The sequence below is a fragment of the Thunnus albacares genome, chromosome 22, assembly GCF_914725855.1.
Source record: "Thunnus albacares chromosome 22, fThuAlb1.1, whole genome shotgun sequence".
Lineage (NCBI taxonomy): Eukaryota > Metazoa > Chordata > Actinopteri > Scombriformes > Scombridae > Thunnus > Thunnus albacares.
In genome coordinates this window covers 7,601,357-7,620,065 of record NC_058127.1, presented here as the reverse complement: position 1 = coordinate 7,620,065, position 18,709 = coordinate 7,601,357, and the positions used below count along the sequence as shown (strand labels likewise).

At 42.3% G+C, this 18,709-nt stretch overlaps 1 protein-coding gene across 4 annotated transcripts in view; it reads right to left on the bottom strand.

Moving 5' to 3' along the window:
- Positions 1-18,709, bottom strand: part of shroom4 (shroom family member 4) — a 115,391-nt gene that overhangs the window by 12,170 nt on the left and 84,512 nt on the right. For all 4 annotated transcript variants that reach the window (XM_044342399.1, XM_044342401.1, XM_044342400.1 and 1 more), the window contains 2 exons: positions 12,180-12,419; positions 1,352-4,253 (listed from right to left, as the gene is read on the bottom strand). In XM_044342399.1, coding sequence (XP_044198334.1) covers positions 1,352-4,253; positions 12,180-12,419 — 3,142 coding nt within the window. The remainder of the gene's footprint in view (positions 1-1,351; positions 4,254-12,179; positions 12,420-18,709) is intronic.

Sequence of the window (18,709 nt, the reverse complement as noted above, 5' to 3'; positions counted from 1 at the left end):
GTTCAGTGTTAAATGATAAGGTTACTAATAGGCTGAAGTTCACAGGAGTTTCAAAAGTTCAGAAGAAGGGCTGCACCCCCTGCCAAGAGACTTGAATCAATTTGTGGTAGAGATGTAACCCAACGCTGCTATTATCGCTGACACAAGCGTCCACCATTGTTGCACAATCTCCCTCGGTTCCATGAACTATTTCAGTGATCCGCCGAATTTTCAATGAGAATTTCAGACTTTGACCACATGCAGGATGCGAGGTTCAACTTCAAACCAACCGTTCAACCACGAAGCACTTGGACCGAGTGGCCACTTAGCGCCAACATCCAAGTCTGGCCACTCGATCCCTTTTCTGGTGCTGGTTTTAAAGAACCAAGATAGTTTTTCGGTCTCCAGTGTTCACTTAAGTTCGGTCCAAAAACCGCAGTCTGATTTCAGTGAGCTGAAAAGTTTTTCTTTCGCTCTTAAAGACTTGGTTTCAGTGTTGGGACACTTGGGCTATTACTTAGCTTAGGAAGCCCACTCTGGGGAATCGGTATTGAGGTCAGCAGTGTTGTAAACATACTTGTTAATGGATGCAATAAGAACCACTACTGTGTTTATTTCTTAACGGGATTGATGCTTTGAAAAAACGTTGGCTGAATATAGAAGTTTATTCATCAATAAAGGGCCAGTTATCAGTTCTGACAATTGGTAGCAAAAGTTACATGTAAGATTAGAAATTTTAAAGAAGGGGGAGTCCTGGTGGCTTTGAGGTTTAGGTGCTGACATGAACCGCAACGTTCTGGAAATATTGGGAAGTAAAGTTTCAGAAAGTTTTAAAAGCTGTTCAACCATCTGACGAGCACTTCCCAACATCTATACACTGCTCCAATTATCAGCAGGATTGGCCATTTCTCTTAGAAACACAACGTTGTTCCATCCGAATAAATATGCTATAAACAAAAGCGGATTTAATAGAAATAAAGATGTTTTGATTTAGTCCATGTATCACATAGTGTGATGATAAGTATCTGGCGTGCTTCTCCTGCTCAGCCCTACATCTCCAAGAACATACTGTGCATCAAACTCAAATGGCACTGACCCATACCTCAACTTGCTCCAGATCACTAACACTCACTCTTTCAGCCCACATTTCACTCTTTGTCTCTTTTTGTCTATAAACCTGACAAAGTAAAAGTTTATAACACAGATCCAAGAACAACAGACTCCTACTGAAAGCTAACCTGGCAACCTCCTGGCTCCTTCGTGAACTTTATAAACGCAACATGTCTTTCATCAATCATGAAACCATAACGTGTGTGTTTAAAGTGCGTGTCCATGGATGTGTTTTGATGCATTTGAGTGCAGAGGCTCTTACTTCTGTAGGCGTGTAGCTCCTCGCTGTGTAGCCCTGGTGCAAAGGTTGCTGTTTCTCCAGAGGCTGCGAAGGGGTGTTGACTGGGTAAAAAGCAGATCGTGGGACTTGATTCTGGCCGTGGGAGAACGCCTGAGGCTTGGGATGGAAGTTGTGGAAGTTGTCCTTGTGTATGAAGTCTTGATGTGATGCGAGCTGGGCATTTTCCTCCATTTCCTTCTCTCTTTCTCTCTCGAGCTCTTTCTCTCTTTCTTTTTTGAGACGTTCCTTCTCCTTTGCCCTCTCCATCTCTTTTTCTCTCTCCAGCTCAAGCTCCCTCTCTCTTTCCCTTTCCCACTGTCTCGCCCTCTCTTCTCGTTCCCTCTCCCGCTGAATCTCCCTCAGCCTTGCCCTTTCCAGTTCTATTTCTCTCTCCTGTCTTTCCTTCTCCTGCTGCCTCTCCCTTTCCCTCAACCTTTCTTCCCTCTCTCGTTCCCTTGCCCTCTCCTCCATTTCTCTCGCTTGTTCCCTCTCCTTCTCTTTCTGCCTCTCTCTGCTGGTACTAACAGACTGCCTCCTGGCTTCCATAGCGTTTGGAAGCAGAGTACTTTCCTGCTGAAGTCCTCCCTGGTAGGAGTATCTCCTTTGGCTTGGGTACTGACCACGCTCCCCTCCTTGGTGCTCCAGATTGTGGGGCGGCTTCTTCTGCCTGCGACTTGACAGATTTGAGACATCTGGCCCAGACATACCCTCAAAAAACTTCATTCTATCTGCAAACGGAAGAATATCTGACTCCTCTATCCGAGAACAGGACGAGGAGCGACCGTAGGGGGAGGTGGTGGACGAGGAGGTGAAGGCACAAACTCCATGCCTTGACCTTGTGACACCTAACACCTTCTCACCCAAGACTCCACACCGTCTGTCTGGTTCGGGCTCTGGTTGGAGTTTATGCTCAGGAGTCCAACGCCAGCGACGGGCTTTGCCAGCTGGAGCTGGTTCCTCCACAACTCGGATGCCAACACCAAAATTGGGCACGCCTGGGTCCAGAATCTGAACAGACCTGGATATGTTGTTTTGACTGTAGCTTGTGGACTGGAGTTGAGTCTGTGAGACATCATGGTTTTGTTCATTTGATGTGTTAGATTTTTCAACTGGTGCTGTGGTCCGGGCATCTGGGGGACTAACAGGTGAGGCAAATGCAACTTTGGTACTTCTTTCCTGGGCTTGCAGGTCTGGTTCTTCCCCATCCTCATGGAGGTCTGGACCCTCCTCCTCCTGGACAGTCTCACCACTACAAAGCAACCCTCCTGGGCCCCGGCTCCTCTGAAGCTGGGCCTTCTTCCTCTGAATCTCATTGCGGAGGTTAGTAGCAAAACGCTCACTGCGACGACGGTTTCTTCTATGGTTCCTGGCCGCGTCTGACTTCTTCATCACTACCTCTCCTTCTACATTCTCCTCTTTTTTCCCTCCTCTCATCCCTCTGTCCACTGCTCTCTGCTCCTCCAGTAATGTGTCCATACTTGCAGCAGCACTAAGAGGCTCAAAATCTCTCTCCAGTATCTGGTCAGGGCCCAACCTTCCCTGGGTTGATGATCCAGTGGGGTCCCCTGGTACACTCACAGAGCGGCCCCAGGGGTGGTGATGCTGAATCGGGGAGAGGGAATTGCCATTCACACCCATCCCATCCACCCTGTCACTTGAATCTTCTTCACCGCCATCCCCTTCCAAGAATACAGATCCTGGGGTTGAGCATCGGCTGCCTCCCCACTTGCTTGATGGGGCCAGGTGATTGTGAGAAGCTTCTTGGTTCTCCGTTGTAGGCTGTAGTGGCGAATGGGACCACTGGCTGCTACAAGGAGACAAAGAGGGATCTGCGGGGTACGACGTATTGTAAGGCTCCAATGACGAGCTGTCACTGTTAAACTGCAATAACTGAAGTTGTGTAGCGAGGAGCTTGTCGGGGGCACTGTGCCGGTGAAGCCCCGTAGAGGAGTGCGTGGTGTCGGAGTGCATGGTATGAGAGTGCTCTTGAACCTCCATTGGGGATTCTGCAGGTAAGGAACCAGGACCAGGTGAGGAGTTGGCCCTCACTGTGTCAGAGAGGTGATCTGAGTTTGTCTCTGAATTGTAGTCTCTTTTACCACTAGTATCACATCTGATTGGTCCAAGTTCTTTAGTCTGAGTTTGGATATAGTAGGATTCTATGGTGTTTGCTTTGAAATTCACAGTTTTGTCACCTTCTGCTGGTACAGTGAAGCCATTATGAACTCCTGATTCAACATTTAGAGAGGTCTTGTTTTCATCATAGTAGACACTGGAAATTTCAATTGGAGCAGAGGCGCAACGTTTGTTGGCAGCATTAGGGCGACTCCGGGTTGCCTTGAAACTGTCCTTCCTGGTTGGAGGTTGAGGAGGGTTCATCTTTCTTCCTGTTCCCCTTTCTCCATTTCTTAAGATATCAAAGTCTCCTCCCCTCCTTTCTGCCTCATAGCAGCAGGAGGACGGCCTCTCTTTTAACTCGACAGGCCTCGGTCTCGGCCTAGTCAGCGACCTGGACTTGAGTACGATCAGGTGTGCCTCATCCTGGGCCTCGCCAGATGAACTCCCAAGGGTTGAGGCATCACCACCAGGGTAGCCTCGACAAGCTGGCCCAAGGCTTTGGAGGAGGTTATCCATGGAGCAGGCTTCACCAGGCCTCAGCGGCACCGTGGCGTAGTCGGATGTGTTTGAGCTGGCAGAGAAGGAGCTGTAGGCGGAATCTCTCTTGTTGTTGAAGAGGACTGGGTCGACAGGTGAATTGTGGGAGTCGGAGTATGGCTGTGTGGTGGGCGTGGGTGTGTCCAAGCTCTCCATGGAGCCCAGGGAACTGCTTCGGTCGGTGGACGAGTAAGGTCTGGACAGCTGACCCCACTGCATGGACAAGTCACTGCAGAGAGACGGAGATAGAGAAGATCAAGGTAAGTGTTTGAGATTTTATACTGTTCTTCAGACAATATAAGCAAAATAAAGATGTCACCTTGGTCTCCAGGAACCTGAAGTAGGCATTTGTCATTGTTTTTGGACATTTTATATTCTATAATCATATAAATGATAAATGATTTAATAGTGCATGCAAGTATTTAAATAAAGTCACGACTATGCTTACAATACAGTAGCAAAGAATGGAAATATGCTAATTCATATAAGTAAACTTCAATATCTCCCAAGGGAAGTTCAAGTGGTTCCTTTCTAAACATTATGATGTTACTCCATCATTGACGAAAACGCATTTGGAGACTACATCCATCTTTAATTTTCAAGTGGCAAGTCGTAATTTTCCCCTGAGACATATACAGTATATTCTTCTGGAATACAACTTTTGAACTCTACAGCTGGGCAATCTGTTTTCTATCAATGCTGAGCTGAAGATCCACGGCAGCCCCATGTGTTTTTAAAGACCCTCGGAGGAAGCCTCTTTAGGCGGAGAGGGATTTCCTCCTCATCAACTCCCACTGCCTGGAGTCAAAGTCTCTAAGCCATCCCCTGATTCTTCTCATCCTTTCTCCTACCCCTTTCGTTCCTTTCTTCCTCTTTGCGGATTCCTCCCGACCCATCTCCTTTACATCAAATGTAAATTCGTTCCAAGATGATAACCACATTTTGAAAGACATCTGAAACCTGCTCATTCAAGTTTGACCTCACAAAATGTCAACAGCTCTCTCATGTTTTCACTCGTTAATAAGCAATACTATCCAAAAAATATAGTAATTCTCAATCAAGTTCATCACAAATTTGGCTTTACAATCCGTTTAACATACCGCACCCTCTGTCCTTTGCCTCTTGATTCAGATAAGGGAAAATTCCACAAAAATAAACTTTAACAGGAAAAAAAGGGAGAAGCATCAGGAAGAGCAAGAGGGGAGGGATCCCTCTTCCAGAACGGATGATAAATGTCATAAATACATCAAATGTTGCGGCTGCTCACCAGGCTGAAGTGCACACCATGCAACCACAATGTTCTGGGTTTGAATCTGACCTGTGAACTCTGTTGAACATCATCCTTCTCTTTCTGCCCATTTCTACTTTCAGCTGTTTAATAACAGGCCAAAAATGCTTCAGAACTCATCATCAACAAATCAAAAACTAATTTACCTGTAATCCAAAATTCTTGAAAATGATAGGGAGTACATTTTGGCATATAGTACTGAAGGAATGAAGAAAGGAATATGTTTCACACACATTGGCTTTTGATATTAGCTCCAGGGGGCAGGGGCACCCCAATGTTTTTGTGCTTGGTTCAAATCCAACCCGTAAAGGCCCCAACAAAAATCTGCACACATTTTCATTTTATTGTGGTTTTTCTTTTTCCTATAAAAAGCGAGCGAGTGGTCACTCACCCTTTTGTATTTCTTTGCTGTCTTATTCTAACAATAGGGAAAGTTGCCAGGGAGACAGAGGAGTGGAGACATAAGAGAGAAATTTCGAAAGGGCTTTGATCTCAAACCAGTGAGGGAAATCAACCAGCAGACTATCCCCGGGCTGTTTCTGTGGTATTTATGGTTCATAATCCATGCAAAGATCTGAAAACTTACGGGTTTTTCCCCCTTGCAAAGTTTTATACCACTACTTACTCTTATCAAAATATGATTATGTGCTCATGTACTCAAATGTTTTGGTGGTCTGCAGAATTTGTCATTTCATGCTCTTTCCATTTGGCAGTATATAATTAGAATCCATGAAATTCCTTAAAGGATCATACCAGAGGTTTTGCATGTTTTAGCCCCATTTATAACAAATAACGTGTGCTTTATATCGCATCTGTTTTGCAAGAAACAAAACGTTTTAGACAATAATGGATTTGTTTGGAAGCCAGCCATCGGTTTCCTTTCATTTCTGTACAAAATGAGAATCAATTAGCTGATTTGCTTGAGTTGTGTAATACAGCACAAAGAACATGAAGTTGCATTTATTTTGTCAGTGTTGCATTATTGGAAAGAGGTAATGCAAGTTAAGGACTTTTCAAATCTATCTGAACTGCATTACCACCCAACAGTAATGTAACACTGACAGAAATTAATCAAGAAAGGGTGTTTATTGTCAAGGTCAGTTTACAACATGGGTGAGCGGGCAACTGCCCAAGGACCCCAGACCCTCAGGGGCCAGAAAAGTCTCAGGTTCTCTGTATGTCAGACTACATCTACATTAAACTGGCTAAATTCTTAAACACAGTTTTGTGCAAAAGCGACGTGTCCACACCAGGTGTTTCAACTCATTTCTGCAAATACTTCCATCCATATTAAAACGCCAAAATGTTCAGATGAGCAAGACAGCGACAGAAAACCAGCGAAGAAGAAACTGTGTGCTATTTCTGATTCTACTGCCGCTTCCTGACATTTTGAACACGTTGTTTATTGCGAGCAGATTACAATAATTCCAGCGAGGGAAAGGTTTAGCTTTAAACGAGCTATCAAAGTAGATAGTAAAGAGACCAACACTCAAATGAAACTTTCAGCTATCGGTGTTATTATCGTTGTGTTTCCTCTTCTTCCTCTTTTGGGTATAATTCAAGAAAACAATGAAATGCCTCACTACTGCCAATCTCTGTTTTGTCACTGATAGGATAGCCTTTTCTACAAAGCTCTGTTCCCCCGTACACACCTCAACGCCAAGTGGATTTACACACTCTAGAGGCCGTATGGAAAAGCTCAGTTTTCGAGTATTCGGCTGTTTCATTCTTGAGAGAGAGTTAAAATGTAGAGAAAAAGATGTGTTTACAAATTTAGCTGTCTTAGTGTGGACATGGGCTCAGCTGGTTTCTATAATTTGATTGATTTCAAATGTGTGAGGAAATTTGAACCACTAACATCACACAAACATCATCAACTAACTGTCCTGTCTTGTAGAGGGGCCATGTGTTAAAATCTAGTTTTTTTTGAAGCTGTATTATTTCAGTTTACATTGTGCACACATGGTGAACACATATTCCCAAATACTGTAAGGCTTTGTTTAGAGAAGAACTTGGGGCCAGACAGTAATATTCCAGAAATGTGCGGGACTACTGGGTGTATAATAAAGCTGCCATGTGATGGGAACTTGAACATGATAGATTACATACAGTATATAAAAAACTGCGCACACTCCTGGTCAATATCATAAAAATGACTACAAATCCTGTCCGTTTAATACAATTTTATTTGTTTTTAGACAATACGCAAGAAGAATTAAGCTAATTCACTTGAAAATCAGAATGTTTGACTAATTTAACTATAACCAGTCAGCACATCCTTCATTAGTGAGACTCCACTCTTTTATTTTTTAATATTTTGCATGCCTGCCTTTATTTTAAATGCAGATTGGATCCTCCTGGGCTTGGATGATACCAGTCGTGCACAAATCTGTGGAGAAATGTTCTGCCGTTGTTCACAGATGATTCTTTTCAGCTGCTCTTTGCTGCAGGGGTTTTGTTGCTCTACCTTCCTCTTTAAAATACCCTCTTGGATTCAGGTCAGGGGATGTACTTTGTCAGGTCATAGATTTCACTTCTTTCTTCTTTAAAAACTCTTGCGTGATTTTTGCAGTGTGTTTGGGATAATTGTCATGTTGGGAAATTCCTCTGCTGACAACCTTTTCATTTAGTATTTGGATATAGAAACTTGCAATCATTGTGCCATCTATATAAATGTCTTCTTCCCAACACCTTTTGCACTCATGCAGCCCCATATCAGCATCATGATTGGCACTATACAGACTCTGTGGTAGTCCTGGCCAGGTCCAAACCTAACATTCTTGACCCCATCTGATTCAAACAAATTTATTTTGGTTTCATCTCACCAAAGAATGTGCCGCCAATATTCATCAAGCCTTCTTTTCATGTTCTTTGGCAAAGTTTAACCTTGCAGTTTTGTGAGCAATGGTCCGTAGAGGTTGACTTCATGCAATGTCCTTCATACTGACTGAGCAGTCGCTGACACACCAATGTCCACTGATAATCCTTGTGCCAAATCAGAAGCACTCGCCCATCTATTCTTCAATGCTAGGTTGCGTGAATAGCAAATTGTGCGTGCCGTCATTTGGCGAGGACGGTCATTGCACCTTCTGTTTTTGCTAATATGGGTCGTCCTGTACCTCCTAACCACTGTGGTTCACCTTCACACATATCTATGAAGTCTCACAATCTGGTTTCTTGCTTGTTCAGGAAATTCCTCACCATGTGGAGCCATGATGCTTTAGACACAACCCAGGCCAACACTGTTGAAAGTTGTGGTGTTCACATGTTGTTTTATAACCTTGTTTGGGCAATTAGTCTTAATTGGAAGTCACAGGTGTAATCACTTTTGTTTCAGTGTTCACAGGTGTACTTGTTGCATTGAGGTTGTATTTTGAGGCCTTTTTTTCCCAGTTTAATCTGTCTAACCTGTTTGTTACAGGTTAATAAACAATACAGGTAAAATACTACAATTATTGTAAGGTAATATTGCACAGGGATGTGCTCAGATTTGTTATATACTGTATACAATGAATGGAAAACAACTGCTGTCTAGAAAAAAGACACATTAAAAAGTCTCATCATATGAGTCATGTAATCTTGTACATATGATCAGTAATTTAAGAGCTAAAACTTGTACCAGTCATTCATAACAAAGGAAAAATATACTCAGACTAGTTGGTGGGAAAAAAAAAGTTTCATAATCTGCATGAGAGAATCATCTTTGAGGGAAATGAGCTATGAATGAGAAAGGAGAGGCTGCTGCTGTATAGATTTGACCTGGGTGACAGAAAAGAGGAAGAGAGGAAATGAGACGGGAGCTGGACAGGAAATGACAGTCACTCCTGCCCAATCAGACCACAATGTGGAACATGTGAGTGGTGCGGGGTGGGTGACACAGATAAACCAGCACACACACACACACACGTTCACACATACAGACGACGGGGCATGTGTGAGATAGGCGTTCACGACTGATTTTTAGTGTCACCCACATATTTTATGAGCTGATAGCTGAGTGCAGATAAACCAAAAACAGGTTTCATTTTCCTCCTAAAACTCACATTTTTTTTTGCACCTACGGAAAAACAAACTTGTTTCCGTCACTTTGAAACACACAAACACACACACACACACACTCACACATGCAAACTGTACAAAATGTCCCTCTCCTTCAGAGTTTATTGAATGTCTTCCTCTCTTTGTCCACATGTTCTGGGAGTCACATGCCATTGTCCAGAGTTATGCCGGGAGCTGCCTCCTCATCAGATCTCATCAGATGGTTTGTGTGTGTGTGTGTGTGTGTGTGAGTGTGTGAATGTGTTTGATGAGATCAGGCAAGAGAAACTGTGGGAATAGAGACCCGTACACACACACATGCGCACACACACACAGCTATCTAACCCACATGGGACTATTAAATCTAATAGTGGTACATTATATCACCGATTCTTATCAAAAAGAGAACAGTACAAGGCACTAATGTACCATGAAGCTGACAAACAAAGACATAAAGGCTATTTTTATTGCGAGTCAACACACAGACGGTGGTAACTTCCTCTTTCCTTTGAGAGATTAGAGTTTAGCTTTGTGAGATCATAATACAAATTTCCCTGCGTCGGATTTCTTTTCATACTGGTGTGACAGCACACTGAAACTATGTCTTCGTTCAAGACACGGGTGTTTAGCAACAAAACTTGTGTAACATATAAAACAAACAAACAAGCGAGTAGCAAAAAAAAGCCAAAAGCTGCAGGAGATTATGTGCAAAAATACTAAAAAATCCAGCTGAACACACACCCTCAATGTTTTTTGTCAAATGCCGCTAAATTACACCTTTAACAGTTAAGTACTAAAATGTAATTGGGCCTAGTTGTGTAGTTAAACCTGATTTTAAGCCATGCTTGTGGTGTGGCTCTGGGTTTGTTGGTCAGTCAGTCCACCACTTTGGTCCAGACTGAAATATCTCAACAACTGTCGGGTAGATTGCCTTGAAATTTTGTATAGACATTCACGGTCCCAAGAGGTTAAATCCTAATGACCTCGGAAATCCCCTGACTTTTTCTCAAGCGCCATGACGAGGTTGACATTTGTGGTCTTGACTTTTTGGCATTTATGTAGCCTGCAGGATGAGTTGTAATCACTTTGGTAATCTAACTTTTTATCTAGTTTATATAGTTTCTCCTGCTAATTGCTTTCCCGACAGCCTCGACTGTACTGATGTTTAGTGCTAATTAGCAAATCTTAGCATGTGTTACACATTAAACTAAAGATGGTGACCATGGCGATCATTATATCTGCGAGACATCAGCGAGTTGGCAGTGATATTGAGTTATAGCTCAAAGCGCTGCGAGGCCTCGGCGCCGCCCCGCAGAGCTGCTGGCATGGCTGAAGGCTTTCAGTCCTGATACTTCTAGGGTGGTCTGGAGGGCACATGTGGAGGGTCTGTGGCTCTGCTGAAACTGATACGTACCTCCCCAAAAAATGTAACTACACACTGGGGCTCAGAGATACCACATGGAGCCCAATAAATAGCTTGATTCAACTGTATTCAAGATCTACTTTTTAGACCGTTTAGATGCTACGGTTGAAGACATTTATGGATGTGGAGCCACCTCACACTCATGAAATAAAACAAACACTTAAAGTTATGTTCATCTGAAATTAAGAAAACTGTATTTTCTTTTTCTTTCAAATAGGCTGTTCAAGCTTCCAGTCGGTCTCCATAAACAGACAGACAGACAGGCAGACAGAGAGCAGGTCACCAGGTGGATCTGATTGGTTATCACTTTGGAATGTTTGAAAAAGAAGGTCAAAAATAGACCAACGAGCTTCCTGCGTGGGCAGTGTTGACATTAAGACACGGTGATGTCACCTGTTTCCTGGCGATTGTTGGCTTTGAGGGTCTAGTCACAGAGACCAAAATCCCCAGAATGACGTAGAGTAGAATTTCAGTCTAGTGGCGTCACACACTCAGAAAGAGTGTGAGTCAAAGCTACAGTACAACACACTCACTGTCTGGTGAAAGATGTATATTAGTAGGGCTGCAACTAATGGTTCTTTTCATTATCGTGTTGTTTGATCCATAAAATGTCAGAAAAATGGTGAAAACTGTATCCAAAAGCCCAAGATGATGTCATCAAATGTCTTGAACCAACAGTCAATAAGACAAAGATATTCAGTTTATGTCATAGAAGACTAAATAAACCAGAAAATATATAAATATTTGAGAAGCTGGAACTTTTTAAAGACATTTTTTCCCTCAAAAAATGACTCCAAATGACTCATTGATTATCAAAATAGTTGGCAATTAATTTAATAGTTGGTGATTAATCCACTTATTGTTGCAGCTCTATTCCTCAGGACAGATTTTTAGGTAGAAATGTCAAACTTAATCTGCTGGAAGAAGACACTAACTCTCCTTATTTACTCAAATTCATTTCCAGTTAAAGGTACAATTACTTTTGTGAAGTCTTAACATACAAAAGTGACTAATTAAAGTAGATAAAAGTCTGGACGTCTTCACCGTCTTTCCTACTAACTAAAGACCACAAAGCAAACCTACATATCTGTGACGTTACTATCATCAATTTATGTTGATTTCAGTCATTTTGTCAGTTTAAAGCTCCACAAAGAAGAAGAGAAGAGTGTACTGGACATAATCTGAAACATACTGGTGACAAAAAGCTTCACTTGTTGGGTTAAATGTGTTAAACTGTTATGACGACTTGTTAGCGCTGAAACAATTACTTGATGAAATGGTTAATCGGTCTGCAACTAACGATCATTTGCATCCAAACTGATAATACTGACGAAACGATACAAAACTCATAAACAATGATAAAGATGTAACTGATCAGTAAACACGTTATTGATCTGTCGCCTCACCTGTTGTCAGTTGTGTGCCAGGGTAGTGTGTAGGGGCCGGGGTGGAGCTGCATGGCAGAGGGAGGGGGAGGAGGGGGGAGAGGAGGGGATTCGGCGGAGGGGAGGCAGGACGGTGGAGGAGGTGGAGGTGGAGGAGGAGGAGGAGGAGGAGGAGATGGAGGAGGGGGAGGGGGCGGGAGGGACAGCTCCGATAGCTTTGCCAGGTGCCAGGAGTGAGGCCTGATGAGAGGAACGCTGCGCCTGTTGAGACAAGAGAGAGAAAGAGAGACGCAGGTGAGGATCCAGAAGAAGAAACAATGGAATTTAATGTTTAGACTTCAGATTTATTTCCAGTTCTGAAAGTACCTCAATTTCCAGCAACGCTTTGGCACCTTTTACACCTGCTGTAACTGTAATATCCCCGCTTCAACTCTGCACTAGGGACTTTTTGATCTGTTGCACTTCACTATGTCTCAATATTTCCTGTCTGTCTCTTCTTTCAACTGTTGAATGAAGGCAATTCCCCCAAGTTCAACTTTAGAAAAGCACTTCTGCTGTACAGATTGTATTCAACGTTGTAATTTTTCCTTAAAATTCACAGTTAAGCCCCTATTTCCTAGTTCCTTTTTTGGACAAATAACGAAACTGTTAGTCGCTACTGTTTGTTTCATGTGGTCACTTTCTATTTTGGATCTGTGTGTGGAAACTTATCACTGCTTTTGGAGCTTGCAAACTGTCACTGACATGAATATCTTCATGAAAAGTACTTTTTTTGGAGATATATGATTGCACTAACAGCAGCTGAGGGTTGGTTTACAGCCTACATTAAAGTGAACCTTGAGAGTTTTCTCAAATATAAAGATGCTGCTGAAGTGTTGCAACTGTAGAAATATATAACATGCTGCAGATAAATGAAGTCATCATTTAGCTAATGCAATTTCCCTTTTGTACGCCAGTTTTTCCATTTTGTAACCGTCTCTTGAGTGATTACAGCATCTATTTAACCCCAATTCGAAGCAGCAGTAAATATTTTTGGTCTAAATATGATGATTTACCCAGGCACGACGGCCGAGATGACATGCTTATTTGTAACCGCAGTTGTAAGTGTCTTGGAACATCAGGGTTCACATAAAACGCAAGACCTACTGCAGCGGGACCTTGCCAATCCAAATTTTGTGGAAACAAGCTTCCTTACAAGTTGTTTGGACTTCCATTCAACTGCCATTAAAAACTCATCTAACGTGTACAGTAAGTTCTCCAGTCTGATCTGAAGCCAGGCATTCCAGCATATCCCTTGATATTCGCTAATTCCCATATACAGACTTCCGATCCCATATGCCGGCCAGATTCAACTCAGCCCCCCTGCGGAGTGTGTGTGTGCATGGGTGTGTGTGAGTCCGACAAGGGAAACAGAAGGAGTGTCGAAGAGAAAAAAAAGAGAGCTAGAAAACAAAGAAAGAGAGAAAAAATCCAGCAGGATATATAAATGTGACATCCTCAGAGTCTGAATGGAACTTTATGTTGGTAACAGTACAGTAACAATAACAGTCTGTCGGGAAAACTGCTGCTGGATGAAAATAACTTTGTACAGAGCGTAAAAACAACCACAGCTGTAGACTCGAGACTCGAGCCAGACAGAAAGTCACAAAAATGAAGACTTGACACTTGACTTGGACGTCGTGGACTGCTGTGACGGTTGACTTTAGGTTTGACGTCAAAATTCTCCTATTTAAGCAAAACTGCCCCGCACTCGACCCTGAAACAGGATGTGACGCCGGGGGTTAGGACATAGGTAATAAATAAATACTGAGCAGAGCGATCAAAAATTATAAACTTTAAACAACGAGAGCTATGCGGCTTGAATCTGGTGTGTATTATTTTACAAAACATCTGATAACTCATTTCCAAACACAGTGCACCAGTGTTTCTATTGGCTACGAATGTTCAAATGTGACGTCAATTTAATGGTCAGTAATCAAGAGTCTTGACAGACATGCAGCTGACAAACAATTGGAAATCTAATGACCTAAGACGGGACTTGGACTTGCCCTTTAAGGACTTGAGACTTGACTTAGACTCAATTGATTTGGGACTTGACTTGGACTTGTCTAGATTGACTTTAGACTTGACTTGGACCTGTCTTGACTGACTTGAGACTTCACGTGACTTAAACTTGAGTGGATTTGTCTTGATCGACTTGAGAGACTTGGCTTGGGCTTGTCCAAATTGACTTGAAACTTGATAAGACCTACTGCTTGATTTGGACATGTCAGAACTGATTTGAGACTTGACTTGGACTTGTCTAGATTGACTTTAGACTTGATAAGACCTATTTGACTTGAACATGTCACAACTGATTTGAGACTTGACTTGGACTTGTCTTGACTGACTTAAAAGACTTGACTTGGGTTTGTCCAAATTGACTTGAGACTTGCGCTTGACTTAGACAAGTCAAAACTGACTTAAATTGTCCTGATTGACTTGAAATTTAAATTTTTTTTTTAACTTAACTTCTATTTGTCTCAATGGACTTAAGATTTGTCAAGGCTAAAGCTTTACTTGGACTTGTCTCAATGGATCTGAGACTTGACTTGTACTTGCCCCCCGAAAACACTTGAGAACAGCAATGAAAACCGTCGGGGTTACAGCCAAATCAAAGAACAGTTTTAAAAAAATGTCCCAAGGTTTGATGTCCAACAACACCGCTAGTAACCTCCAAGTGTCCTTGACTGTACTGAAAGTACAAATATGTAAAATGAGACTGTTCCAAGTATTTCAGAAAAACATTTGGAGGTACAGTTTTAGGAGAAGAATGCGGATCCTGGCACCGTGAGGGAAAGGAAAGGACCATTTCTGAGTATTATTGTTTATGATAAAGCAGGAGCAGGGGAACCATTTCCAAAATAAACACTCTTGTTTCCTGGTCCTGGCTCCTTAAGACGGATTTCTATCTGAGCCCACTGATTGTTCGACTCCGTTGACAATGTCCTTAAATTATCCCCTGAGAAAGTTTATGTAGAGCTTGTGTATGTGCGTCTATGCCTGTATATGTGTGTGTGTATGAATATGTGTGGGAACTATCCAAACTCACCCAGTCAAAATACCATTATCGAACCCACCACAAACATGAGCAGACCCCCCCACCACCACTACCACTACCACCTCCTCTTTTTCTCCAATTTTAGCTTTCAGAGATTGATGACTGTGGAAATCAAAACAAACGATGTGACGCCAAAGTTAGATGGAGACGGAATGTACGATAAAAACAAAACAAAAAATAAAAAAAAACCTACAAAAATTATGATGAATGTGCAGTTTTGCAACCTAAGAATGTAATATAGAGAGCCACTGTACTGTTTGGTATCAACGCAGGGGAGTAGGGGAGTAGTTCTTCCAAACCGCATAACCAATCGCTGTTCTTCCAAAGTGTTCAGAGCAGCGCCTGAGAGCGAGTCAGTGAACATGTATCCCACAACTCCTGGGACTTACAGTAAGTAGAAGTGTTTCCTCTACATGAGGCCAAAGCTGTGATGATGGAAGCAGAGAAAAACAACATGTCTTCTAACAAATACCTTTTACTATTTTACAGACTATTCTGGTCATTGCAGTGGTTCATGAATTCATGTTTTATGAACTGGAAGAGTGAATATTTTTAGATTACCTGTGAAAGAGCTATGCATGGATTTGATGATTTGCTGGTCAATATACATTTATGTTAAATTGGGGTAAAGTTGGTTGAAAAGTGACTTCTTCACATTGCTTGTTTTGGCTGATTAACAGTCCAAAACATTAAGATATTTAATCTTATTTAATGTCAACTACAAAAAAGTAGCAATCATTCATACTTTTTCTTGCTAAAATGACAAAACAAAAATAGCTTATTAAAGGTTTTGGCAATAAGTTTTCTGTCGATTGACTAATAGATTAATTAACTAATCGTTTCAGCACTTGACAAAACATAAATGCATCAAAACCCAAAAACAGAGGGCAACAAAAGATCTGTGCATGTTAAATACACTGCATAAAGCAGAGTATAAAAGATCAAATAAGACAAATAAATATATATAGACACACTAAAACACATACTTGTAAAGTTATGAAACAAATGTATGTAAGGTGACTGGGTTCATGTGTGTGTTGACTTGAGACTGAGATCATCAACCTTTCCTGATGAAGTTCTGACTGAAACATTACACACAGTGTGCAGGATTTTTTGGTCCTTTAACCATAGAGATCTGAAAGAAAATGTAATATTGCAACCAAACCTTTTGAACTTAAAAAAGAGGAGAGAAGTTCTGGGTATTTTCATTTCAGATTTTAGCAATTTAAAGCGATTTGAATAGATTGTGTGAGTTTGGGGGTGAACTGCTCAGTACCAAGAACATTGTCTAAGAAGAAAAGGTGGTCCAGATGTTAGAGAGGCTGTTCCTCCTCTTGAAAGCGTTCAACCTCCTGTGTGGGCACCACCCCAAAAAGGTATATAGTTTTGTATCTGGTAGAAGGTGCAGGAAGACTTAAGTCAAAAAAATCTGAACACCCTTCCAACGTCCATGAAAAAGCGGAAGTCTTTCTTGGATAGCAACGTGTTAAAAAAGTCTTCCAAAGCTTTTGTCAAGGCTGCATTCAGCGACATCCATGGAGGCTCCATAAAGTCTGTGGCCCTTTCATTTACAAGACACAGGAAACACACCAAAGTACTGGCTAATACTCTCCTTTCAGCCACGGTAACTGAGGTAGCGCCTACCAAGGGCCACTATCGACTGTAACGAGTCTAAAATAACATAATCCAATGAACTCCCCCTTTCCTGTCTCTGACATTGTAACCCAGTTGGCTACCTGTCCCTGCTGGCAACAACACGCAAAGAGGAATCACATGAATCATGTTTTCTTTGAAAGGGGAGAGAATTCGCTGGCATATGGGAGATAACAGCGTGTCCTTTATGTAGAGACCGAGATAATGGGTTAACCCCGACTGCTGCTGTGGTGTCGCTGCAACCGCAAACAACCAGGAAATTCAATCAAGTTCGCAAGACACCGCAAGCTTCTATTTATAAGTATATACATGTGTTGCGCAGGTTTCTAGTAATATAATGTATTAAATGCAATTTTTGGTGTATCAAAATTGGTAATGCTCTTCAATGCATGAAAAAGAAGAGCAAACAAGAGAAAAGACACATTTTTTTAGAAGAATTAAATGACAAGAAAAAAAGTCAAAGTGAAAAACAGAAGAGTTGGCGAGTCCTGACAGCAGTCAAAGGCCGAGAAATTATGAATTCTCTGTCTGCAGCTCTGAATGAGCCTCTATGAAAAGATCTGCTGGAATGTCCCACTTAATGGTCAGAAACTGCAACAGCTGACTGATACCGCAAAGGTCAACGCGCATAATCTGAGTCACACACACACACACAGTCTCAATACAGTACAGAATGACTGCCAGACAGAAAAGTAGATTTGGACTCTACACAGATAAGGATAGAGACTGTTTTCATACATGACTTAGAGAAGAGGAGAAGAAGAAGAAGAAGTGATGATTAAAAGATTTAAAAAGAGGAAAAGGGTGTAATGGTGTTTGCGTTGTGGTTATCATGTGCTTAACAACCCCTCCCTGGAAAAGTAAAAGCATGGCTGCTGTTGACTCTACGTTGAGGCGGACGATGAAAGACGCAAACTCAAATGTGAGAAAACAAAGTTCCACAAACTGAACATTTAAAGATAAAATGAGAAATATGATATCAGGACTTTCAAACCTACCAGACTCAGAGGCTGAAGCATCCAACAGTCAAACTGATCCCAGCTCAGTTCCCAGCATCCCTGATACCCAAAAGGTCAAGTTCAAAGAGGCCACTCAGGACGTCTCTAAATCCCTCTTTCGCGAGTTTTTTCCGAACTGAATCACCACCTTGTAAAAATGTAAATGTCACAACTCTTTTCTTTTGTCCTCAAGCCAGTTGAGGTCCGGGTAAAGAGAACCAGGTTGTGTCCGTGAGGTGTGAGACTTGGCAGAAAGCGCGGTCTGACTCCACAAGAGCTGATGTTCATCTGAAGAGGTAAAGTAGCTGGCAGGTTCTGACCAAGAGGGAAAAACCAACCGACGATCCTCACATCCCCTCTCCCTCCTTTTCCTCTCTTCCTCCTCCCTCGCTCCTCTCGCTAGAAGACAAAACATGGCTATTTCTCCCTCCTGCACTCTGCATTTCTCTCACTCCCACCCCTCTCTCCGTGTCTCTCTCTCTCTCTCTCTCTCTCTCTCTCCACATCTCATTCTTTCCTTGCCTCTCTCGCCCCCTTCTCTGGCAGGATGTGTGAGTCAGTGAGAGAGGAAGTATTGTGGAGAGCAGATAAAGTAGTGGACGGCTGCTAAATAATACCCAGAGTTCCACACTGTTATTGTTTGACAGGAGGGAAAATGCAGAGGTACTTCCTTCTTGAGTGTGTGTGTTTGTGTGTGTGTGTGTGTGTGAGTGTGTGTGAGTGTGCACGGTGTGTTTGCAGAGCAAGAAAATGAGATCGAAAGAGCAAAGAAAGCAGAGACTGTTGGAAAGACAAGGGGG